General features: G+C 42.4%; 2 protein-coding genes across 2 annotated transcripts in view; both read left to right on the forward strand.

Annotated features, from left to right (window-relative positions):
- The window catches only part of LOC110952309 (leucine-rich repeat-containing protein 52-like), a 29,524-nt gene extending 7,266 nt beyond the window's left edge, over window positions 1-22,258 (forward strand). Inside the window, exon 2 of the mRNA XM_022195815.2 lies at window positions 12,009-22,258. Within this exon, the coding sequence (XP_022051507.1) occupies window positions 12,009-12,346 (338 nt within the window). The 3' untranslated portion in view covers window positions 12,347-22,258. The remainder of the gene's footprint in view (window positions 1-12,008) is intronic.
- LOC110952305 (importin-13-like) overlaps window positions 1-26,040 on the forward strand; it is a 435,553-nt gene that overhangs the window by 320,222 nt on the left and 89,291 nt on the right. The gene's annotated exons all lie outside the window — the stretch shown is intronic.

The raw sequence follows: 26,040 nt of genomic DNA on the forward strand, positions 1-26,040 counted from the left end.
TGGATGTTTTTTTTTTTTTGCTTCTCTTAGATTTTAGCTCCCTGTGCCATCTAAAGTCTTGCACCTCCATGGAAACAACCCAACCACAGCTGGAAGTAGAGAGAACTAATATATGTCTTCTGTGCAATTTGACAGTTAGAATTCCATACATCTTTAAATAGGAAAAAAGTTTAATTTATATTTCTATACTTGTCTGTATACCTGCAGTGCACACAGCCTGCAGTTCAACCCACTTCAACTGAAGAGTCCCTGAATTTTTTTCATAGGACTGTTTGTCTTAGCTGAGTTGTTAATGACTTTATGGTTGCACCCAGGAGCTCAAAACCTTTATTAGTTTTTATATGTATCCAGTTGAAGCAAATGATTTCTTTTGGCAAATTTATAAATTAAATTTGTAGAATGAAATATCACAATTATAGGTTTCAATTTGGTTATTTTTTGCAGACACTAGAAGCTCGAGCGCCATTGGAAAACAGAAAATCCAACATTTCTTTTTGATTTTACAATTCTGGCTCTGAGAAATGGTGACATTTTAGTATTTTAGAAACATGCCTGGAAAAGTAGCACCAACTCTTTGAGATTTAGAAGGTTTAAGCCACAGAGGTTTATCAAAGGGGAAGTCAAATACCAAACACTTGAAACAGCTGACACATGCATAAGTGGATAAAAATATATACTAAGGAGCTACAAAATTAATCAGTTAATTGGTTTTCACCATTAAAACAGCTCTGACCTATTGGGGTATGAATATGCAACCTGGTCGTGTGTCCTGTGGTAAGAGTTTAGCAGCGGATCTTTTGGGTTCTCTGGATTGAGCTTGTTCTGGTGCATCCCACAGATGCTCTGTTCGCTTGAGATGTGGGGAGTTTGTAGGCCGAGTGGAGGCTCTTTGTAGTTGCTCAAATCTTTCCTGAGCAGTTTTTGTGCATTGTCCTGCTGGGGCAGGCTGCTGCAGGCTGTTGGGATTGGAGGTGTGCTTGGTCTATAGTCAGTGTTTAGGACGGTTGTTCCCGGGTCAATATATAATTGCAGGATTTATTGTAACATAGTTGACATTTTTATTATCTTGTTCTTGCACTTTTGTGACTTTTGCACTCCTCTGTTTTTTGTTTCTAAGAGCCCTGTAACAGTAAATTTCTCCTTTGTGAGATGAATAAAGTCTATCTTATCTTATCTTATCTTATTTTTGCTGTTTTCAGGCCTAAAATCAACATGGCCGCCTACAACCAAACACCTCATGGCATTTTTAGAGAAAGATTCTTCTAAATATTATGTATACAATTGAGTAAAACTGAAAGTTCTTTATAAAGATATTGTAGCAAACCTGTTGACATGTGATAAATCCACACTTGACTCACACACTACTTTATATTAAATAATCAAGAAAGCCTTGGGGTCTTGCCAGTCTTTTCTTCAGGAGGAAACGACATCATGTGGAGCAGGTCATGTGATCTGGAATTAACGCAATTAGAAGGTAGTTGTTGTTAAATTCAGACAGTTATTTAGTTGACATTTTAGTGATATCCAGTCATTTTTTTATTAATAAGTGATTGTTTCTATAATAATTAATTCTGGAATTTGCAAAGACATGATCATAATGAACATAGAAAACATTATTTTCTTTCACTTTTAATAAAAATGTCCTTCAATTATATATATATACATCCACATGAATGCCACGACTCAGGGGTTCCCAGTAGCAGCACACTGTCATGACATAATTAATATTATTCACACCTGTCAGAGATTATAATATTGTGGCTGATTGGTGCAAATCCATCCATCCATCCTCTATACACCGCTTTATCCTCATTAGGGTCGCGGGGGACGCTGGAGCCTATCCCAGCTGACTCGGGCGAAGGCAGGGGACACCCTGGACAGGTCGCCAGTCTGTCGCAGGGCTACATATACAGACAAACATTCACACTCGCATTCACACCTACGGGCAATTTAGAGTAATCAATTTACCTCAGCATGTTTTTGGACTGTGGGAGGAACCCGGAGTAAACCCACGCATGCTCAGGGAGAACATGCAAACTCCATGCAGAAAGATCCCAGGCCCACCCCAGGATTCGAACCAGAGATCTTCTTGCTGCAAGGCGAAAGTGCTAACCACTACGCCGCTGAGCAGCCCTGATTGGTGCAAATGAAAAATGATTTTTTAAAAAGCAAATCATATTCCACTCAATCATATTCCACCTTGTTGGTTCCTTAAATGTAGATATTTAGATAAAAATCCCACACGCGTTAGCTGCATGAAGAAAAGCACACGTATAAACACACACTCTGTTGTTTTTACCATAAATTTCTGCAGTATTTTAAGTAACACATCATGGAATCAGGGCTTATTTAACATCAGTGATCTTTTGACAACTATCAAGTTACCTGTTCCATGTGGAGGTCAAAGGTCAAGGTCACCAGTAGGGCTTCAGCACAGGAGCAGGTAGAGATAACTCAGCATGGTGGCTAGTTAGAGAGGCTCTACTCAAGGTCATATGTCTGACTGGTGGTCACCTTTCATGTCTGTATATAGACGAAAACAACATCAAGCATTAGCTGCTGCAGTCGCCTACATTGTGGGTCTTAGGGGATGTTTGTGTGGACAGCTTCCAGCCTTCCCCTCTATAAGAGACCACAACCACACTGATTACCATATGCATTGGCATAATTAATCTGCTTATAAATAGCTCTGTTCACAATTCACAGGACGGGATCTTGGCCCTGCAGGTTAATACCTCACAGCTCTGATCATGTATGTATACAAACATGTGAACATTCTACACACATACAGTGTCAAATACACAAGCTGCATTTTAATCCTTTAAACCGCAGATGTTTGCATTCAACATGTATGATGGAAAAATGAATTGAATTGAAATAACAGTTCTGCTGCTCATTGCTCTTTCATGCATCTGAGCATCAGAGAGGAGGGAAACTGAGGGAAGTTCACAAAAGAGTCAGCAATGTTTTTCAGTAGCGTCTTGGCCCTACATTAGCTCCTCCTCCAGGGAGGTGGTGAGCCCTCTTCTCTGCCAGTGTGTCAGAGCTCAGCCTGGAAACCATCCAGCCGAACAATCTATGCAACCAGCTGATGATCTGACACGGAGACTGTATCACTGAGTCGCAGCAGCAGCCACTAACTCACTTCTGATTACAGATGTATGCGCACACATAAACATTACCGTTCAAGCCCACTGGGTCGCTTGATTGTGCGTTCTCTTTTGAATAAAATCCCCATTCAGGATTCCTGGAAAGCTCTGCTGTGTTTAGAGGAGCGCTTGCTTGTCTCTGCTTGCATCTGTAAATAAGTAAGGTGCTACATGTTTATTCCTCTGATTGCTGCCGTTTATTTCCTCCTGTGCTATTTTTATCTTTACAGCCTCTGGCCTGGAGTGTGTCACTGAGCTGCTGGACTTTGTGTCCGGTCAGCGGCATGCTTCACGACAAATCCTGCATCGTGGCACACTGACACCACTGACCGTAACCCTGGTAATATTATCATAACACGCTGACATCATGCCATGCACAGACAGATGACCGCCACATTCTGTCCTGCTGCTGGTTTTGTGACGTCTCACCACCTTCAATATCACAGAATCTCACTGCAGGCTGAAATCTAACGTTTGTCACAAAGATTAATGTTGTCTAATTCAGATGAGACTACCTCATTACAAGAGGGCAGAGGGTTTGCTGTCCCATATCCATCTAATGCCGCAGGATTTCTCAGCTCTTGCTTGTTTGAAGTGCAGAAATATGGAAACTGCAGTGCAGTAAACGCATGCAAAACCAATGAATTGTTCCAGGCTGCAGCAACTGTCCCGAAACTGCTGGAATTAGACTGCACATTCAAGCTACTATGCAGGAACAAAGAGGACACACACAGCTCTTTATCTGCTTCTCCCACATTCCTTTTACTCTCTTTGAGTTTCCCTCACACACAAATGCGCGCACACACACACACACACACACACACACACACACACAGATGCACACTGCATAACCTGAAAACGTCCTGCAGCATATGAGTGCTGCACGTACAGACACTTAGAGAAACTTTATGACTGTTAAAGAGGCATAATGAACAGGATAAGTGCTGAGGCAAGGTAGAAGTAGGATCAATTTGAGCTTAAGTTGGCCTATATGTTCCCAAATTTGGACTTTATAAAAAGCATTTTAGTGTAATTGTCTTCGAAATGGTATGTTTTAGAATCACAGAAGATGTATTTCTACAGTATTAAAGCTGGACTCTACATTATTTCTTTGGCATCAGTGGGCAAAAATTCTATAATAAGCATATTTAGCATATTGTAATTCAAATTCTCTGACACACAGGGATAAAACAGAGTAGGTTTTAAACTCCATGTAAAGTCACAAGTTGACTTTTAGATCTTTTATTTTCTGCCAACTGCAGCTTTAGAGCAATAAAATTGGATGCAGTCTTGGATTTAGTCAAGGTTATGAACTGCAGGATTTTTTTTATCCCTTAAATACTGGCCTTGAAAACTAGAGTATTATGATTTCAATTCCATTCAATAAAAGTGTCAGGGCATGTATTGTTGCAGACAAGATTCGGCGAAAGGAGCGGGGACTGTGAAAAACAGGGACAACTGAAAATGTCAAGGGCATTGTGCCAGACTGATGTCTGAGTGGTTTCCCAGGCAGAGTGATGGGATGAGCGAGAAAACACTGAGTGACAAAGAAACAGACGGTGAAGAGAGACTGAGTGAATCATCCCGGCTGCAACCTTTTTTCCATGTTCTCCAATAATACTTGCATTATATTCTCTATTTTTTAATACGGGACGCTATCGTGAATGGCTTGTTAAACACAGCGACAAATGTACAAGAGAAATATGACTGGATTAGGAAATGTATACGTTTTCCTTCCCTGGGTTTGGTCGTGAGATAAAACACTGACCCAGTCCAAATCTGAGCGCTTATTGTCTGAAAAATGCTCTGACTTTGCTGCTTAAATACAATACAGCTGCATAGTTCACATTTCACTTAAGTTTTGTGCAGCCTGAAACAAAGCAAACCAGTTTAAATACAGAAATCTATGAATAGGAGTACACTGAAGTCAGATCTTGTACATTCTGTGAGACAAGACGACAATGAAATAAAACACACCTATTCTCAATTAAAGCACTCATAAGTTTACCTTCTACATCTTTACTAGGTCTGATGAACATTAGCGTATAGCAATATCCTAATTTTTGCCAACTCTTGGTAAATGAAGCGGAATATTGCACAACACTAAGTCAATTAAATACTATAGGCAATACTCCACTTGTATGATTTTCATGTTTTGTGTTCTTAGCTTTCCAATTATTTCCACTTTTTCAGATCTGATGCTATATTTAGCAAGATATGTGGCATTCAGTTTTTTTTTTTTACTATATCAAATAACTTTTAAATATGATAGGAATCAAAAATAATATGACACAAAATGAAAATTTGGTTTAAAAAAAGATTAATTTTTTTGAAATTTAAGATTCTTTGCTTGGGTAGAACACTGTTATTCTGTTATTTTTATTTTTTTGCTAGTTTTATTACTGTAAAATCTTCAGCAACAATTGCTTTTCTAAAAATTGACAGAGATTTTCAAGATTTTGTGGATGTTTATCACAAATTTCAACCTTATACAGTAAAAACAATAGTAACTGATTAGGCTCAGAAGGAAGAGAAAGCAGAGAAATTTAGCTCTGATGGCTAAACGTAACAATTTATAACTAAAAAAAGTATTTGGAGCAAAGGTTTAGTACTTTGCAAGGTCCTGTTAACTTAAAGTGCTGCTTCAGGCATCGATTAACCCCTATAGACTCATCTTTGTTCATCAACATTATATATTTATACATTTTGCCATGAAAATAATGCCCTATTATCATTAATAATAGGGCAAATGCTTCTTTTAGATGGTGCTGATCTATGAACTCTCTGCAACATTTTAACAAAGTAAAGAATCATTAATAGAAGTTTTCACATGATTTCTTTCAAGAAAATCCACAAGATGAACCGTGTGGGTTTTTGGTGAATTAGCATGAAATCTCCCAAACGTTAATTAGTGTCACACTGGGAAGACACAGTCGATATCACAGATTCCCTTTATTGGCTTCCTATAGTGTTCTGTAAAACTGCAAATACAGCTTCTTTTCCCTTTATTGAACCTAGATTTAAACTAAGAGCAGCACTTTAAATTCATTTCAGACATCAATGTATGAGGGCAAAATGATCATTGAGAAAAGAATCGGGCTCGAGATGTGGCTTTAGTGGCCTTACTGCCATCTACCTGACTAAGCCATCAGCCTGGGACACCCAAAGATGAGAGTAACAAAAAAAAATGCTTTGGAAATGACGAGGTTTTTCATTTTTGACTGAGTTTAAAACACTTTAGCGGGGGCCTAAATGCAGGACACAGGAGGGAGGTTGCAAAAACGAAAAGTGACCTTCAGTCTGATACAGAATTCAGAGTGCAAAGTAAAGGTACCAGGCACAAGCTGTGAATGCTGGAGGAACAACTGCACAAAGAACGCAAAGTTAAAGATGGTGGAGTATATATACACACACAAAGGACCAATTAACTAATGGAACACGTGTGTCACAGAAAACTGGCAGCAAAAACACAAAGGCAGCAAGTCAAACAAACACCGTAGCAACACCTGCCAAATGCTGGTGGTTCTGTTGTTTTAGGGATCCGCCTTGACTTTCATCGCACTTTTCTACTGAGAGGAGACCAGCCAAGAACTGTGAACTGCTACAAGATGCATCCAAACAGTGACCAGAAAACAGAGGACAAATGAGACCCAGATACCCTGACAGACCTGTTTGTTGTGTGTCCGTGCAGCCGCTGATTGCACCTCACTGTTCCAGTATCCGGTTACGAGTGTTGCATCGAGAGAAATAACACACAGCGACCTGAATGCACGCACACATAGGCAGGGAAAAAATCTTCACACCTGGCTGGAGGCGAGCTTGGCAGGGTAATGAGGCCTGAGTGGATCGGCTAGCCGGCCCAGACCGTCACAGATGGTGACGGAGAGTGACGGAGGGACAGAAGTGATACAGAGAGGGGAAGGAAAACAGAAAAATAAGAGGAGAAGAGCATAAGGAAGTTCACTTTAGTTCACATTCTCCAACATATTTAGGCCTTAGAGCAACATAGGTCATTGAAGGGCACATAAAAGATGCTAAAAGACGTAATATAAACACTAAAACAAAAAACAACACAACATTTTGACAATAAAACCAACAGGAGTGCTCACTTCCTATTACATTTTCCTTGATAAATTACCGAAAAATGACACCACACCTCAGATTTTCCTTTGCAATATCCATAAAACGGTGTTGCCTCATTGCAACATTACTGGAGATTAATCCCTGAAGTGCTAATAAAGCCTGCTAACACACATCTAACTTCTTTAAATGTGTTAAGAGAGACCTGTCTTCGGTTTCTGCAACCCCTCTCCAGTACTTTTTGATAGCTGGTTTGCACAAAGGAGAAACAAAAAAGCGTTTCCACATTAAAGCAATGGAAAGTGCTTCATTTTCTTTTTCACTGAAGCTCCTAGGATTCATATTTTACACTTCCAGCAGTCATTATCATACATGAGTCCCGTTTTGGCCCATTACACGGTGTAACAATGTCTGTGTATAAATTTGCAGTGTATAATTTTGCCCTTTGCACCTCTCGCTGACCATGCAGCATTAACAGAGACATTTTTTCCATTCTGTATGTCCTCTCCTTGGTGTTAATTAAGATCTCTTGTCCAGATTTTTCTTAAACCGCAGAGTGTTTGCCACAGTCTTAGATTAGACTGATCATATCTCAGTGCAAACAGCCTCAGATAGAGTCATATTTTCCTACCCTGAGCTGAGACGAGGAGAGGGGGAGATGAGAAATGACAGTTTGAGGAAGCCTCTGCAGTTAAAATTGGGCTAAGAGTGTCTCAGAGTGTGCTTTTAAACATCTCCTGGTTCATCCCTGGTTTGATCTGCTGCTGCTAAACAACTCTTCATTAATCTTTGCACATCACTGACCACTAATTCACACGCATAATGTTAAATGCTAATTCTGCCCAGACAAGAAAAGCTGTCAAATTATCACACATCACAGCTATCGCGTTACAAGAGAGGATTCATCACTACAACAGGCCCAGCAGTCACAAACGCATCATCAGCACAACTTTTCCTCTGCAGACTGACACAGAGCCCCCTGGTGAGGTGGTCACCCAGATAGCAAACTATGGATGAATCAATGTTGAATCTATGTTGAGACCCAATGTAGAAATTATACAGAAAGCGCAAGGTTGATAAAATGGTGAGTCAACGTGTTTGCGAACATAGATTCAACATGAATTAAACATTGACCTGTCAAACATTTTAATTAAACCGAAATACAATGTAGATTCAATGGCATCTTTTAAACACAAACTTCAATGTTGACAAAATGTTGTTGAATCAACGTTGATCCAACCATCAATCTTCAACCGTAACCAAAATTCAACCTTCTTAACCCTAATTCAACATTGATTTAACATCTTTTGCTATCTGGGAAAAGTCTGATTTATGGTTGAAAAGCAAACGTTGACTCAACATTTTATCAGCCTTGCGCTTTCTGTGTAATTTCTACGTTAGGTCTCAACATCGATTCAACATTGATTCACCCATAGTTTGCTATCTGGGCATTTAGTTTTTATTGATCACTTTAACTTCCACTTCCCTTAAGTGCACCTCACAGCTATTTTGATGCTCAATTATTTGTATTAAACACATTTGTTAATAGTAGACACACTTGAAACTCAATACAAAATGTGTTATCCACACATTTTCATTGAATTTTAACTGTAATTCTTATATATTATAGACCAAGGTGCAAGGTATTAAGACCACCTTCCTAATATTGTGTAGCCATCCCTTGTGCTGCTGAAACAGCTCTGATCTACTGTATGGAGGTCTGGACTCTACAGACCTCTGAAGGTGTCCCAGGCACCAAAGCATTGGCAGCAAGTCCTTAAAGTCCATGAGGTTGCATTGTGGGACCTCAATCAGAGTGAGACTTTAGAAGCCAAGTCAACATCTTGAACTTTTCGTCATGTTCCTCAAACTATTCCTGAACATTTCTTGCGGTGTAGTATGGAACAATATTCTTAACTGAATGAGGCCAGACACACTGGCGACCTGTCCAGGGTGTCCCCTGCCTTCGCCCGAGTCAGCTGGGATAGGCTCCAGCACCCCCTGCGAGTGAGGATCAAGCAGTGTATAGAGAATGGATGGATGGATGGATGGATGGATGGATGGATGAATGAGGCCACTGCTGCCTTCAGGGAAGACCAATGCCATGTCAAAGCATCGCCAGGACCCATGGTTCCACTGCAGAACATTGTACAAAGCATCGATGGTTGCTTTCTTCCCATCCTGCTGCCATCTGGGTCCACCAGGTCTCAAGCACCCCTATTGTTACACTGTATAATACACTTTTCTTAGTCTTTTTTATTGTAAATACCAGCACAATTTAGCATCTTGTTTCTTCTACCAGCACGTTGCTTTGCACATTAGTTTCCCTTTTCGTAATTGCAACGTGTGATCTACTGGATACCTTGAACTTCACCAAGGGGATGAATATAGTATCCACCCATCCATCCTTCCATCCATCCATCCATCCATCCATCCATCCTGGTCCACTTCTGACACTACTGTGCTTATCATAGCTGCTCTGAGAGTCTACATGGACACAGTCACTGGTCTGCAGCTCCAAATGCAACAAGCTGTGGTGATGCTTTTCCATCATCACCAGCGTTAATGCTTTCAGCAGTGACTGCTGCAGAAGCTCTTCTGTAACATCGAACCACACGGGCCAGCTTTCACTCCACTATGAACGTCGCTCACCCTTGGGCGTTCATGACCCTGTTCGCCGGTTGTCTTTCCTTGGATCACTTTGAATGCTACAAATCGCTGCAATACCCCACAAGACCTACCAATTTGGAGATGCATTGACCCAGTTGTCTAGCGATCAGAGTTGTCAAAGTCGCTCAGATCTTTGTGCTTGACAGTTCTTCCTGCTTCCAACAAATCAGCTTCAAGAACTGGCTGCCTAACTGACAGATGCCACTATAACGAGATAACCAATGTCATTCACTTCACTGGTTTTAATGTTGTGGCTGGTCGATCAAAGTGTATTAACAGTTATCCAAAGTGGATTAAAATATACTTAAAAGTGAAACAAAGTACTTTTCTACCAGCACAACAAAAAAATACTTTATATATACCTTAAGTGTGTCTGAATGGCATCTCAAAACAGTACAGTGAAGTACACTTGGTTGTATTTAAGTATATCTCCCCCAGCACTGATTATGTTCAAATAGCATATTAAATGCATTGTTACTACTGCAAAATTTGCACTTTTAACACAGTAGTCATGAATGCATGGAAGTATAGTGAGTGTGTCCAAATCAAGTTTACTTAAATGTCTGTTTTTACTTTTTAACCTGCGCATAAGCCACTTCAAACCACCGCCAAGGCATTTTGAAAAACCTTTTACAAAATGCAGAGGTTGCTGAATAGTTATTTTCAACCCTTAAGTCTGACTAATCTAATCAGCAGACTAATCTGACTTGTGGTCATCTCGGGGTTAAATCTGATATAAGCACAAAAAACACTTAAGGCTTTGCAAAGGATTTAGGTTCATCTGTGTGTGTGGAAGCCAATCATTTCCCTGCAGATCTCTTCTATCTCGGCCGCTGCTCCTGCAAAAGCCCTGGCAAGTAGTCTGAGAAGTATAGATCATATCTGACCGCTTCCTCCATCCTTCCCCCATTGCTCATTTCCATGTTCAGACCTTTAGCTTTATGGGTAGATGACTGCAGTTTAATTAACATTGTTAACAGTAATAATCCATCAGAGGGCAGGACTGCGGCCAGATTCCTCTCTCATCTTCACATCATCCTTTGCTTCGCTTTAAGTGTGCAAATGTCTCCAACTTGCTCCCCTTGCCTGCGCATTTGTTTGTCTTTCTCCTTCCGTCTGTCTCCGCTTTGTGCTGTTATCTGTCTCCCTACTCTCTCTCGTCTCGGTTCGCCTGTCTATCTATCTCTTCTTCGGCTCTCTCATCTCTCTCATTGTTCCTTGCTTGGAAAGGGAAAAAAAAAAAAAAACTTCTGCCCTTTCTGGAGAGTACAAACGCAATTAAGCATGCGGGGAGGATGGGAGGGAAGGAGCCTGGGAATTAGCAGCGCTGCTAAAAGTCAGATGAACTGATAGAAAACAGTACTGTACCCTGCTTCCTTCTTGTTTCTGATCACCGTCAGACGCATACAGAGCATCTCATCCTCTTTACATTTGCGCTAATTGATATACATGAGCGTACTGTATATGCTAATGCTGAAAAGGCACTGTGGCAGAATGCAGGAAGGTGTGATGAGCTAAAGTGCTCCTGAATCCAACCCTGACCTTTGACCTCTCCGATGTAGGCGATCAAACCCCGCAAATAAACTCGTTTCTGCCTCTTTGTGCGGCCGCCGCTCGCCCAGGCTGATTATCATATTCCTCATTACGAGCAGCGGATGTTTTGTCAGGGAAAACACTCATCTCCTTATCGCTCAGGCTGCTGTGCGGTGATTTGTTAGTGGATATCGACGTGCAGCGAGGAGGGCGGGAGGGTTGATGCGTTGTAGGATCATGGTCGAGTCTCGTCACCTTTCTGCGCATGTATATATGTGTGTGTGTAGCATAATAATGTTTCCATGTCCTAGACACCGAAGACCCACATTACTCAGAGGAAATCTATAGTGTCTCCCGGGATCCTTTATCGCAAAAGGTTATCGCTGCATTGTTAAGAGCTGTGTGTGTGTGTCTGTGTGTGTTTTTGTTGGGTGCACACGTTTACCTCCGGAGTAATTACATTTTTTTCCACCTTTTTCTCTCCCATTGCTCTGCCCTTCATCCTCAACCGTACACACTGATAATTCTCTCTCTTTACAACCCTCCTCATTAATCTCCTCTCTCATTACTCTCCAGATGAAGGCCAGACGGTTTGCCACAATCCCCCGGAGCTGGCGGGCCAGCGGCTGGCGGAGGTGGGCATGCAGCTGCGAGCGGACTGCCACCAGGGCCTGGGCTACTGGGACTACCTGTTCTTCATCGCCATCGGCTTCGTCATCTTCTCGGCCGGCACGGTGTCGGCCTGGGTAATGGGCGTGCTCATGGTGCTGTACGAGCGCTACAGCAAGCGGAAGAGCGAGGAGCTGGACAGCGACGACGAGGACGATAGGGGAGGAATGGGAGGCGGAGGCGGAGGTGGAGGCGGAGGGAACCAGGGTAACGGAGATCTGAGCAAGCCTGGCATGCAGGTGTGACGGACTGATGTGGAAGGACAGATATCACTAAAGACAAGGGAGGAAGGGAGGAGACCAAAGGCTCCGCTATGAACAAAGATCTGCCTGTCTGTCTTTGTTACAGATTTAGATATTTGCAATGTGCTCCTTAACATATTGGAAAGCGAGTGTGTGTGAGTGTGAGAGTGTGTGTGAAGAGAGACAGACAGACAGAGACAGCAATAAGGATGCTTTCACTTCAGGAGAACAGAATGACCTCTGAGATTATTGCGAGCAATAACCCCCCACTCCCCCAACACTCTCACACACACACACACACACACACACACACACACACACACACACACACGTTCAGCTTAACCACTCAAGAGTCTACGGAGCTGCTGGTTTCTCTGAGTGGGTGGACGTACCTGCACACTGTGTAAAGTGCTCTTGAGTAACACCCTGTAAATGATGATCATGACGAGAAACAAACACACACACACAGCTCATCCGTACAAAACACATCAGAAGGTGTTAAGGGGGTCACAAAGAGAGTGATGCCTTATCTCTGCTGCAGTTAAAAGGTGAAACTAGTGTTAAAATGTGAGTTTCCTGAATGCCTTAAGGCACCTAAAGCAGTCATTAGTCACTGTTGTCTCCTATCGACAGAGTTTGTCCAGAGAGAACAAAAACCCGAGCAGTTAGGACACATTAAAGTGAAAGTACAAACCTAGAATGAAGTAGAATTTACAGGAAGTTAACAAATACAACCAGTTCTGGGACTTGGCAGTCAAAGTGAGTTTGATTTTTTTAATTAAAAGGCACCTTGTGGAGTTTTCCAAACTGCTGGTGGTTTCGGTGGAGAAATATTTTGTATGTGGATTTGTGCACTACTGCTTAAGTGATGCAGATTTTAAATTATTTGAGAAAAACGGCACGTTTTAAGTGTTTATACCTCAAGGATATGAGCAAATGACTTTAATATCATACATTCTGAATGTAATCACAACTGTTCTTTGCTGGCAACAAAACTGCACAGGGTTCCTTTCACAAAGCCACCAACACAATCCTGTTTTTGTTGACCTTTGTTGTGTTTGACCTTCATACATGATGCACTGTAAATCTACACATAACGACACCCATCAGTAGATTTGCTTTCCTCGCAGCGGCACTCATTTTTGGCTCAGTTTGTAAGGCGGACATTAGGAGCCATGCTGGGTTCAGACTGCACGATATCGGCTCAACCAGAAAGATGTCAGAAAGGGACTCGGAAGTGAACAGGAGTGTAACATAAGGAGGCTTTTCACTGCAGGAACTCAGGGGAGACATGGAATGACAGGAATGACAGTGCAGAAGCTTCAGTGTCAACTCAGAGTGCACCAAAGCAGCACCGACACTCCACATACAATTTAGAACTGTGGAAATTGTTGTTGGTCTAAATGGTGAATTTTAAGCTGCTAATGGCGATGTTTGAGAGCAGATTGCTGCTTCTGCTTATATGGCGCTTATTGTCCTCTCATGAACAGTGTTGTCTTCATTGTGTTTACACAATCAGCGCTAAACCCTACATAGCAGTTTTATTCAAAAGGCCGCTTAAAAATGTCTAACCTGGAGTTGATACTTGTTTCTTCCCTAAAAACAAGGTTCTGCAGGGGCTTAGATCACCTTAAAACTCCTCACAGGTTCCTGCAGTGGAAAACGGTTTACACCAACTCTGAATATGGACCGCTTCACGATGGCTTTCACAAACATTTTTAAACCTTCTCTCATGTAAAGTGACAACATGGTGAAATGTCTTGTTGGTGCAGCCCACAGACATGTCCACTGTTTCCTCTTTCTTTATGTTTACTCTTTTCCAAGCACAAAACAGTCGGTATGGTACACGACATAACCACTACATCGTGTTTGGGTAGTTGGTCCTCCACTCAAACGGCATCACACAGGTTGTGAAAGTCAAAAGGCCATGATCAGTTACGACCACTTTCTAATCTATCAGGAGTCACAGAAATAATTTACGACTTTATAATCACCTAATCTGACACAGTGTAGAAATATTGTGTAGTCTGAACCTGTCATTTGGCGCCTTTAGCTAAACAGTCGGTGGTTGATAGGGAATGAAAGCACTCGTTAATCCTCAAATAAACAAAACCAATGTCGAAAAATGTGACGAAAACCTGGGATTTATGTTTAATTTTGTTATCTGTAGAGTGGTACAGTGTCCTGATCACTTCATGCAAATGTGATGTTTTCGTTTGCAGCCATTTTCAACTCTTTACTGGAGCAGAAACTTCATTGCATATTACATACGTACATCATTTATTCACGTTGTCTGTTTCCATAACACTTGCATCTGGTTTTTATTGATACTAGAGTTCCACTGACAGTTTTTTCAGGGCCGATACCAGTATCGATTATTAGTAATCAAGGAGACCGATAACGGATATTTGAAATATTTGCAGATCAGAGCTTAGAAAAACACAAATTCTAATACAGTACTTATGCTTATCTAAGATTTCAATAGGCTTATTAAAAAAGGCTTTTTTTCATTTATCTTCTGGTGTTGATTGGCTCTTACCTGAGCTAATCAGCATCAGCATCAGAATCTGCATCAGAGCCTAACTAGCACTTTTGCTAAATAATTTTATTTATTGGGGGTCAAGTTTAAAAGACTACTGATAATTGGAAGTAGGTCAGTCTCCTAACTGATTCACCTACACAGAAAAATATGGCCAAAAGACCTGCTGATACCTGCTCAGTTACTCTTAAAGGTCAATCCAGTGCAGAGATGGACAGAAGAAGTCAACTCATAGTGACACTAAGTGACTCCATCATGTCTCCTGTTTACTGTCTCCATCTTTCTGTGTCTGCATGGTTTGTGGTTGCAGTAGTTGCTCACTGTGATCTCCAACCTACTGTAGCTGTAGAAGTGGGGCAGGTTCATGAAGACGGCGTCAGTCTGACAGAATATCTCTAATGATGGCCTGACATTATGTGACTGGACGTTACAGGCGCCACTCTATTACCCGACTGTCAGCGAGGCCCCTGGAGTAGTCGTAGTAGTAACAGTGTTCATGTATGCGTGACTGTGTGTTTAAGTGGGGCAGAGCGATCGCAGAGCATCTCTGTGAGCTGCATGGATGAGTGATTCATGAGCGCAGACCGATCCAAAGCCATCCTACTCCATCCTGCTCCGCTTCCGGCCCGTCCGTCCGTCACAGGACGGAGATGATGAACGGCTGGGTGGAGGCGGGGCGGAGAACGAGCCGGGGGGTCACCATCAGAAGCAGGAATTCATCCTGATTGATAGACTCGGCAGCTTTATTGAGACCGATTGAAAGCTGGGCTTTTATTCATGTTCCGTGCTGAGTGGATCCAAATGCCTTGGATGAATGGGCACGGTTAAATGATGACTCTCCAAAGGGTCTGGCAGCGCCTGTCACTGTGTGTGCGCTTGCGCATGTGTGCGTTTATGGTGTTTGTGGCTCGGATCATGACGGTATATCTTAAAGGTTAATGCACGAGTGACAGCAGCTTTTTGTTTTTACAGTGGGAGGTTAAAATGTAATCAAAATCAGTAACATGGGAGCTCCTTCGCAGACACTTCCTTCCTTCACTCAAAAGCAGGTATCAGCTCATGCACACACACACACACACACACACACACACACACACACACACACACACACACACACACACACACACACACACACGAGCACAATAAATCTCAAGGGCACAGCTAAAGTCAGAGCCGCAGGCCTGGGAACATTAGCACTCCTGTTTTGGTCTCTCTTGCCATGCATGACTACATCTTCTTGTCCTCCCCTCCATCCTCAATCTGACACTGTCATCAGCCTTCACACAATGCCAGCACACGCTCACACACACACACCTGCACCTATAATTTACCTGATAAATCCTCAGCCTGTCATTATCGGATCATTTATTCAAAGGGAAGCTTAGGAGGCTTTAGCGGACCTGCTTCTTGTGTTACATCGCATTCATAGAAAGACATTTGTCCTACAAGAGGCGACATGCCTGCATACGTCCTTAAATGCAACGCTTCCTGTTTGGAAGATACTTGGCTGAAGTGAATGTCAGTTTTGTGCTGCTGATAAATATAGAGCTGTTTAGCAGACAGAAAATGTGAGTCCTTTGTCAGCAGCAGGTCAGAGGATAAGAGAGTCAGTCAGTGTGCCACAAAGACGAGAGGAGTGAGTTGAGGCGACATGCTGGTGTTAACTCGTCACAGGACAGAGAGCAGGACGGAGTAAAAATACAGTTGATCTAAGAAGAAGAGGACTTTTGTGTTTGTGCACACGTATAGGCTCAGTCAAAGGGTGTAATCAGCAGCCGGGGGGTGGAGGTTTGCTGGTGAAGAAAGGGACTTTTTGCAGAGGATCCGATGTGATTTTTTTGTGAGTCTTGCTGCTATTGGATTTGGAGGAAAGTGTAATGTTTCAGTGGCTGCGGAGTTCCAAAAAATCGACATGAAAATCATTGCCGAGGGCGATGTTCTGGATGCAGCCGATTCAAGCAAGTGATGAATGAGAGGGAGGGGCTGCTTTGTAACTTCTGCCCTCCTCTCGTCATCACAACACTCATTGTGTGTGTGTCTGTGTGTGTGTTTCAGTGTGCGAGTCTGGAACATTCACACTTTACTGCGCAGAGGAAGAAAACATCATTAGCCTGCTGATCAGAAATCAAAGGTTATGCGGTGGCTCTCTGTTAAAGCTGCAGAACCAGGTCTTCAGTTGCTGTATGTGTGTGTTTGTTTCTAACATGAGATTCCTGATGCGCCTTCTGATAGACCTGATTTTATGTCTTTTCTTTTAGATTTCTCTTCAGTTTTAGTACATCGTGTATCATGAGCAATAAAGAACTGAAGGATGAAGGACGGATACAGAATAGTTTTCTAAGACTTTACTTGTTAATACTGAAAGAAATCATCTGAATTCTTGTGCTGTAATTAAACAGGAATTCTTACATGAATAAAAAAAAGTATTCAGTAAAATATTGTAAGAATTTTTAGATCACAAATAAGGGCACTCTTGATTTCTCAAAACATTTTTCTGTTGCACATACATGCATTTGTGCTGGATGTTGCTTTCAAATTTTCGTGGAGACTATTCCTCTTTTTGATGCTGTTTATCGCTGATTATACTTACAGATCAGTTACTCACAGCATTTAAACCGCCTGCCTAATATTGTGCAGCTCTTCCTCGTGCCACCAAAACATCTCTGACCTCCAGGGGTCTGAAAGTGTCAATGGATCCTGTGGGTTTGCGGAGGGGCTCCTCCATGAATTGTACTTGTTTGATGCCTCCTTGCATGCTCAAGTGATTTGGTATCTGCGGAGTTTGGAGGCCAATTCTGTGTTTTTGCAGTCTGGAAATGGGCATTGTCCTGCTGGGGAGGCCACTGGGAGTGCTGTTGCTATGGGGCCTGAACAAGGTCTGCAGTAATATTTCTGTGGGTGTTGCTGTACATGTCAAAGCAGCATCCACATGAACACCAGGGCTCAAGCTTTCCCAGCAGAGCATTGCATTGTAATAAGATAATCAATGATATTCACTTCATCCGTCAGTGGGTTTAATATTGGGACTGATTGCTGTGTCCTGTAACTGGCGTGTGGAAGTCTTTCATTGATAGTGGCGGAGTTCAGCATTCACATGCTAGAGTCAGTCTGCATCTAATTTTGCACTTTCAATATCATCTCACTGATATTAGCTTCTGTGTTAAGTGTTCTGCCTGTTTTAAATTACAGCTAATTTCGAGACCTACAGGATGTAAACTTTGGGCCTTAGTCTGTCATATTAGCCTGGCTTTTCACGCAACTTTCTCCTCCCTTTTCTCTATTTGTGGTACAAAATCTATGGGAAACAGCAACTGCTACTGAGCAGCAACCTGCCAATCGTGCAAAAAGACAGACCTGCTCAGTTCATTTTAGCTATTTTATTGACAGTGCTTGCTTCCCTCTGTGCGAATGTTCCACTGAAACATTGCTATTTTGCAGGGACAGCATTGGTGAATTCCAAGTTTTAGACCACAGAAGATTTGGTTTAAAGGAGTGCTAGCCTGACTCCCTGGATGTTGGATGTGGGTTTGAGCCTGGCATTGCTTTGACCTCTCCTTCCGCTATCTGTGTGTCGCCATTTCCTTCGCGAGCAACCTGACAATTTCAAGTTTTGCACGGGATTTAGATTGTGCAGTTAGGCGGAAATGCAATTTTTTAAAAAGTAGGATTATCCATTTCAATGACAGCGCTCGTCACAGTGATCCCACCATTTTGAGGAAACATAGAAGCTGTATACTTTGCTTCGTTTTGCCCACAATGACTGCATTTGGTTTAAAGAAATACAAACAAGCCAGAGAATTTCCCTCCATATAGCAGTCTGTTGAGGTGCAGTCAGACCTTTATGTTCTACAGAATGGACTGGCAAACCAAGACTAAAGAAGTAAAGATGAGCGCTTTTGTTTGTCCTCTTCCTGTAGCAGAATAATAATAAGGTGCAGTCAGACCATTCTGCAGTACTGTGGGGATAAGTCTGAACACGCAACACTTCCAACTGCATCAAGTTTAAAGCACTCACCTGGTAAAACCCCTTCTAGTGAAGGATGCAATTATTGTTGAGCAACAAAGTTATTTAGCTGCACTAAACAGTCATTTTTCTGTTGCATTTCTGACTGCATAGGTGCTCAAGTAGTATTTTATGCCACTGTGCAACCACAAATCAACCAGTACTGACATCTTAAAGCTTTTGACTGTGAGGTGTGAAGGTTGATATTCATACTTGTGTTCCTACTATGTTTGGGTGCGGTTGGAGATCATTTTCACAAACAATGTTAAGGAATTCTCTGTCTCAGACTGTCATAAACCTCAGTAATACTTCAGCCTGGCTCTATTTCCTATATATTGAACTGTCAGCCATGTACGGCTTTAGATTCCTCAGAGTTTGAACTCCAGACATGCACCCACACCACAAACACACAGGCACATACCCACAGTGGGCACTGGGATAAGAGTCAGGGGCTTAGAGCAGGAAGCAGAGGCTCACGCTTGACTTCAGTGAATGCAAGTACGGATCTTTTCTCTCCCCTCTCCCGCCTGACAACTTTTCTCTCTCCTCTTTATCTGTCCTCACACCCAGCTCCCACCTGCTCTGCCTCACAGCTCTCCACCCCTTCCCACTTTCCCCTTTTTCTTTCCACTCCCTCCTCCCTTTTGACTTCAGTTGTGCTGCCAACTGTTCAGCCGCTCCGCTCACACCACTGGCAAGAGAGCGGGCTCTAATCCTTCACGCAGCCCTCAAAACTCTGCCTGCTGGATCTCACAGCTTTTTTTTTTCCTTTCTTTCCTGCCCCTTCAGAAAGCTTCCCGTCAAACAGGCAGACCAGGATTGTAGGCAGACAAACGGACACATAGAGATGGACAGGCTTGCAGATGGACAGAAATGGTAAACTAAGAACACAAAACCCCAGAAGCACAACAGCAAACGCAAGAGCCAAAACATTAGTTGTGTTCACGCAACCATTACTGTGTGTTTGTGTGGGTGGCTTTGAGTTTGTGTGTTCGTTCTGATCTGATGCCGTTATTTCTCTGAGGGCGATGCATGAAGCACAGAGACCATCTAATGCAATAAGTCAATAATACATCCCATCATTGCACACACAACACACACACACAGCACAAGATAGCCTTCCAGGGGGAAAGATGAGGGTTTTCTTCTTTGTCGAGGCTTCGTTTTAGAACCAAGTTTTATTATTCTCCCTCGCAACATGTCCTGCACTCACCACTGATCGTAGAGCTGCAGAGGACGAAGTCGTAGTACTGATCGTGCTCCTAATCTCATTTATCTTAGGAGGTTGGAAATCATGCGTGGAATATTCTAATAGGAACCAGGAAGAGGTGAAAAGTCAAAATCAACAGCTGTTGTGCATCACTTTCAGCGTGACCCCACTGTGAGAGCGCACAAACATGCACAAATACACACAGACACACATTCAAAGCTTTCTGAAGATGACATTGTGTGGGAGCAGAGGAGAGCGTAGCTGTCAGCAGGATTCCCTCTGCCTGCTTAACCTTGAATGGCATTATGAGAATCCTAAGAAGAGAGGAGGAAAAACACAACCAGGAGAGAAAAATTCTGATGTGTTACAACCTGGTTTTCGTTCCTGTAACTGTGGCTAATGTAACTCGGCTAACTTTGCAGTCAACACTTCTGCTGTAGGGATTCTTGAAATGTGACCCTGACAAATGATCACATTAGAATTAGAAATATTTGTCTATAAAGCTCATTTCAGATTTTTTCCCATTCATCTGGCAGAAGGGCTTCATTTCTGAATGTTGATCACCTACTAAGTTGGAGCTGTTCTGTATCACTTTTGAAATGGCAAAAGTGTGAGCTGCATGCCGTCATGTTAACACACAAGCAGGAAATTTGAGTTGCGTGAGCGGATCTGGTCTTCTCCCACATTTTCAGTTCCAGCAAAGACACAGTTTGCATGTCAAAGTCACTATTTTGGGTCATGTTGCAAACTGAACTGGCCACAAAAATAGCACTTTACTGCAATGAAGTCAGACTTCAAAGTGTCAGATTAATGTGATCAGGAAAAAAAAAAGGAATCCATGTTTTTACAAAACATCAACTGGAGTTGAAGTTTATTTTGTTGCTTCCAGCTGTTTGGAGGAATCTTTCCTCTGAGTTTATTAAGTACTTGCAGTATGATTGATATTGGCATCACAAATGGACAGAATTCTCAGTGTTTAGGAGGTTAAGAAGCAATATTAGTTATCTGGACAGGTTAATAAGTCTGCTATTAGTTTAGTCTTTAGTTTATTAGTGCCTCATTATGCATTATTTATCACTTTATGTTTAGTTGTCTGAATTACATGCTGCTGAAGCCCATTTCAGACATGGCACATGTCTGAAATGGGCTTAGGAAATACACAAAGCAGTCCTGTAGATTGTGTACTAAACTCTGTAAGGGTCTCCAAAACCAGCGGCAGCTTGGTGACTGCAAAGTTAGCATGAGTCAGAAAGGCCACAGTCAACAATTCTCCTTTAATATGAGCTATCCTACAAAACAAAATGTTCTCAGAGTTAATGAGAAGCTTTCAGAAACACAACCTTTCTGTCAGTAGACGTTGGGTGGACTGTGTGTGAAACAGACCTGTCAATAGGTAAGCTGTGCTAAAATGGAGAAAATAATCATTGTCAGACTAGATGTCCATCCTAGAAAAGTCAGCATAGTACGATTAAAAAGTCAACGTGACGACAGTATTTATATAATTATATATTTATTAGCTAAACATTCTGCAGATGAGCCAGAACTATAGTTCTTGTTCATGTTTTAAGCTGTGATTTAGGAGGTTTGAGGCTGTGGACTGGAGTGATTTTAATAAATAAACAAAAACTGTATGAGGTGTGAATGGTTATGAACAAGCGCCTTTTCCAGGATGCCCAGATTGTGACTTGAATCGATGGAACTCGCAGGTCAAAGGTCACAGGAGGGCGAGAGACAGATGTTTCATAATTACATGACACACTTTCTGTATGTTAGAAACACAACATCACACTGAGCAGCAACGCACCTGAGGGCCTCTGAGCTATATCGTATAGGGCCCACACACACACACACACACACACACACACACACACACACACACACACACACACACACACACACACACACACACACACACACACACACACACACACACACAGCTGGTTCATCACTGGCCTGTAATCTTGGTTGTCTGACTTACAGTAGCTCTCCTCTTTTTCATCTTTGGGTTTACACACTTCAGAACACACAAACTCTCATTGTATGAATCTACACAGAACTTGCCTCTGTATGACTCGCAGTTCTGGCTATTTAAAAACTGCAGTAACTTATATTAAGTAACATTTTATCTTTTACTATTAATTAAAACAATAGACTGACGTTTAACCAACGGCTGTGCTTTCGTTCTTTGCTCTCTTTCCTGTGTTTCTACTGTGATGTGCAGAACTACAGCTCCTATGTCAGCATATCTGTGTGGAAGGAGGGCGAAACGGTGATTGATTTAGCCTCTGCACCAGCGCCCTGGCACTGGGGATGGGAGTGACAGAGAGATCGAGGGGTGGGAGAGGAAGATGAACATGCATTAATGCTCTACCTGCAGCATAAACTCTCCCATTTTCTTGCTTTTAGTTCCCCTATTTATTTTTAAACCTCTTCAAATCCCTTCATCAATTCTTCTCCGCCTCCTCCAGTGTTTCTCCCTCCTCCTGCTCGCTCTTGTTTCTCCTCCACTCTGCCTCTCTCTCCTTATTTGTCTTGTGCTTTTTGCTCTCACTTTTGCTTTACCTCCCTCCCCTTATCTCCTCTTGTCTTTTTGGCAGGAACAGTGGTTTTATTATCCAGCGTCACCTCTGCCAGGATGGGTCAGATACTGCAGTGGAGCCGTCTTCACTTGGCACTTAACATAAGGGAGAGGATGAAAAAAGAAAAGAGAAACAGCTGAGGGAGGCAGGGAGAGTGACATGCAGGTGGAGAGTTTATCCATCTACTGCACACGCTGTGGGAGTGAAGGCTCGGCTTGGCAGGTGTAAAATATTTGTGCAAATACTAATAAAGTGCCACGGCTCCACTTGGTCCGTCATTGTGGCTGTGGGCCCTCTATGATACGGACGACCAGACATGGCACGGCGATGCCAGAACGCCAGGCCCGGTCTCTGCTGCCAGCTCAGAGGAGCCTCAATCGATCCTGACAGCTCAGTGTGTCACCAGGTCACACCGACACACTGAGGCAGAAAAACAAGGGCAAGGAACCACATCTACTGGCTAAAATCTCTCCTCCTGCAGCAAGAATTCGCTAGTAGAATACAAAACGACGAGCCCTGGTCTCACAGATAATCCCTGTGTGCGCTCTTAGTCGTCCATTATTAGGACTTTATTGTGTATTTTCTGCTACACCTACCAAGCTGCAAGTGAAGTTGTCAGTCTCGGCTTGTTTAGCATTCCCTCCGTGCAGTTCATCCATCTGTTTCAGACGGGCAGCAGAACCATTAACGGCAGCAAACAAAACAAAAACCGACTCCTTAAATCCACCAGCTAAATGGATAATCACAACTCTGACGTATATTTCCAAGAAAAAATCGACTTTTTAAAAATTATCTTTTAAATTGTACCAAAGTCTGGCAGACAACCACTTTTTTTAAATCAAACTTTGTGAACTGTGGAGGGTACAAACGATTATACTTTAATCCAAAATTGCCTCCTCTCTCAAAGCTATTTAAATGGTAACTCAAATTATTCATGCCCTCTCAAAAGAAACCGGTCTAGTAAATCCAATACTTACCATACAAGGACTGATTGAATGGTTTTGACATGGAAAGAATATAAAAACCTTCCCAAAGAGCTCTTATTTACTCATTTAACTTATTATTTAGGGTAATATTTCTCTAAATGCAATGTGAATTATTTATGTTAAATGTGAAAGCCGATCTTTGTTCATTGAACCCCTAACGCTTTCCCTGTGTAGATTCTCAGTCATCCAGGTTATCGAACAGAACTGAAGAAGCCCCTTGAATGAGAGCTGAAACATCTTCAAGAACCTACAAGTGAAGTCCGGCTGATTTCTATTGAAGCTCCTACATTAAAAATATGTCTATGTGTATCAGAGTTACATATTTAGAAGTTTTCTACAAAAGAAAGCAATGCAGAACCTCCCCTCTTCCACTCACTGTGGCCAAAACATGTCGGAACAGAAAACCTGGCTTGCAGGTTAGCAGGATTGATTCCTTCTATTCCAGGATTTTCCAGAAAATACTGGAAGACTGAATCCTTGCCAACCTGCCATCAGTACATTGCAGTTCATTTTGGAAATGCTCAGTCATGGTGCTGACTCCTTCATTTACTTATGATATGTTTTCTAACATTTACAAAATAACTGATGAACATGCAACAAGTCAAAAAACTTGTTTACCATCAAAGAGGTCCTTCAAAATGTATTCCAGACATTAAGTGCTGAAACTTTTATAAAGTCGGGGAACATGCAGGACATAAATTAAAGAATTGAATTGATTGCTTTACAATCAAGTTTCAGAAGCATTACAGTTACAAGAATGCAGTTCGGTAGCACCAAACTCAGCTTTATTGTCAGTTTTGCTATATATACAGGACTTAGATGGGATTGAAATGCTGTTTCTATCAGACCCCGGTGTAAACATGCAAGGCACAGTAGAAAAAGCAAAAAAGACAGACACTAAGAATGGATAGTGCAATAGTTTAATAAAATGCTGCCTGGCTGGTCTGCAAGTAGATAGATATTTACAGATGGCAGTACATTATATTTACAGATGCAAAAGCAGCGTAATATATTGTAACTGGCGCAAAATAGGATGCAGTGATTGAACAATCCAATCTGATTGTTTTCATCCATAGGATGAGCCAGCAGATGTGTTGGGCGTCTTGTGCTTCATTAGACGCAACAGTTCATATCATGCAAACACTATGAGTAATGAGTCTTTGTCTTCTTACAGTCAGTGAAGTAGCCCTTTAAGATGTATTTAATCTTGAACTTTTTACTTGATGTTAAATAAATTGAAAGCACATTGATAAATATTTGACAATATATTGGGTTCGTACTAACTGTACAGACAAGTGAATGACAATAAAAAAAGACAGAGTACTGGTTGTCTCCTGCAGCCTGAATATGAAAATGATGAACAAATGTCCCCAGCAGACGTTTGACTTTCTGACCTCGACCTGCTGACCTCCTGACCGGCCGCCTGATGACAAATCTCCCTCCAGGAATTAAATTTGAAAGGAGGCCATGGCCCCTGTGAGGCTGTTTAGAAGTCCCACAAAACCCAGATTCCCAAGAACAGAAGCAAGAAGAAACAAACAGTTCTCAGCTCCGATCTGATTTGTTTTCCAGATCGAATCCTCTAATTCAAGCCCAAAGATCTCCGTGTTCTCTTCCCCCTTACGCTCGCTGTGCTGTCGGATGGAGAGCCTGTATCTGTGCTGAGCGTCATGAGAAGGTGAACCAGCCAGATTAAACCTCAGAATAGCAGCTCAGCGTTCCTGTAATAGAGCTCGTCTTCCTCTGAGACTAACAGCTCATTACCACAGGACTGCCCCCAAGGACCCCCATGCCTCCCCCCTCCATTGCCGGCTCCTCACTCCCCTCCCAACATGACCTCAGCCCCTCAGATGGAGCCCCCACATCGTGACGCACATCTGCGTAAATACACCTCCTCCTGCCTTAAGCAGCTATTCTTAGTGATGTTAAAGTAACTCCCATCCCTCATACTTAAGTGTTTTACCTTCCTCTCCAGCATTTTTAGCAGCTGCCCCCATGTCAGACATATGACTCCTCTGTCTTTGAACAGAACCCCCCCCTCAACACTCCCCTGCTGTTTCCCTCCGTCCCCTTGCAGGGTGGCTCTTGTCGACACCTTTCCTGATTTGGAAGTTTTTGATGAGAATTCCCCACCTCAATCTTCTTCTGTTTCCCTACTTAACCCTCCCAGGGGCTCCTTAGATCTGCACTGACTGACACACACACTGACGCACACAAAAATGACTGGATCACGCCGTGCACACCGGCACATGAGCGTGCACACCTCTTTCGTTGTAGCCTTAATGAGGTCTCATCATGTCTTTCACTCCCCCCTCCCTCCCTCTCTTTGCTTTTCCTCTTAGTCAAGTGTCATAATTTTCATTCTGGTGCTCCACCGAGC

Source organism: Acanthochromis polyacanthus, chromosome 4 (genome assembly GCF_021347895.1).
Source record: "Acanthochromis polyacanthus isolate Apoly-LR-REF ecotype Palm Island chromosome 4, KAUST_Apoly_ChrSc, whole genome shotgun sequence".
Taxonomy (NCBI): Eukaryota; Metazoa; Chordata; class Actinopteri; family Pomacentridae; genus Acanthochromis; species Acanthochromis polyacanthus.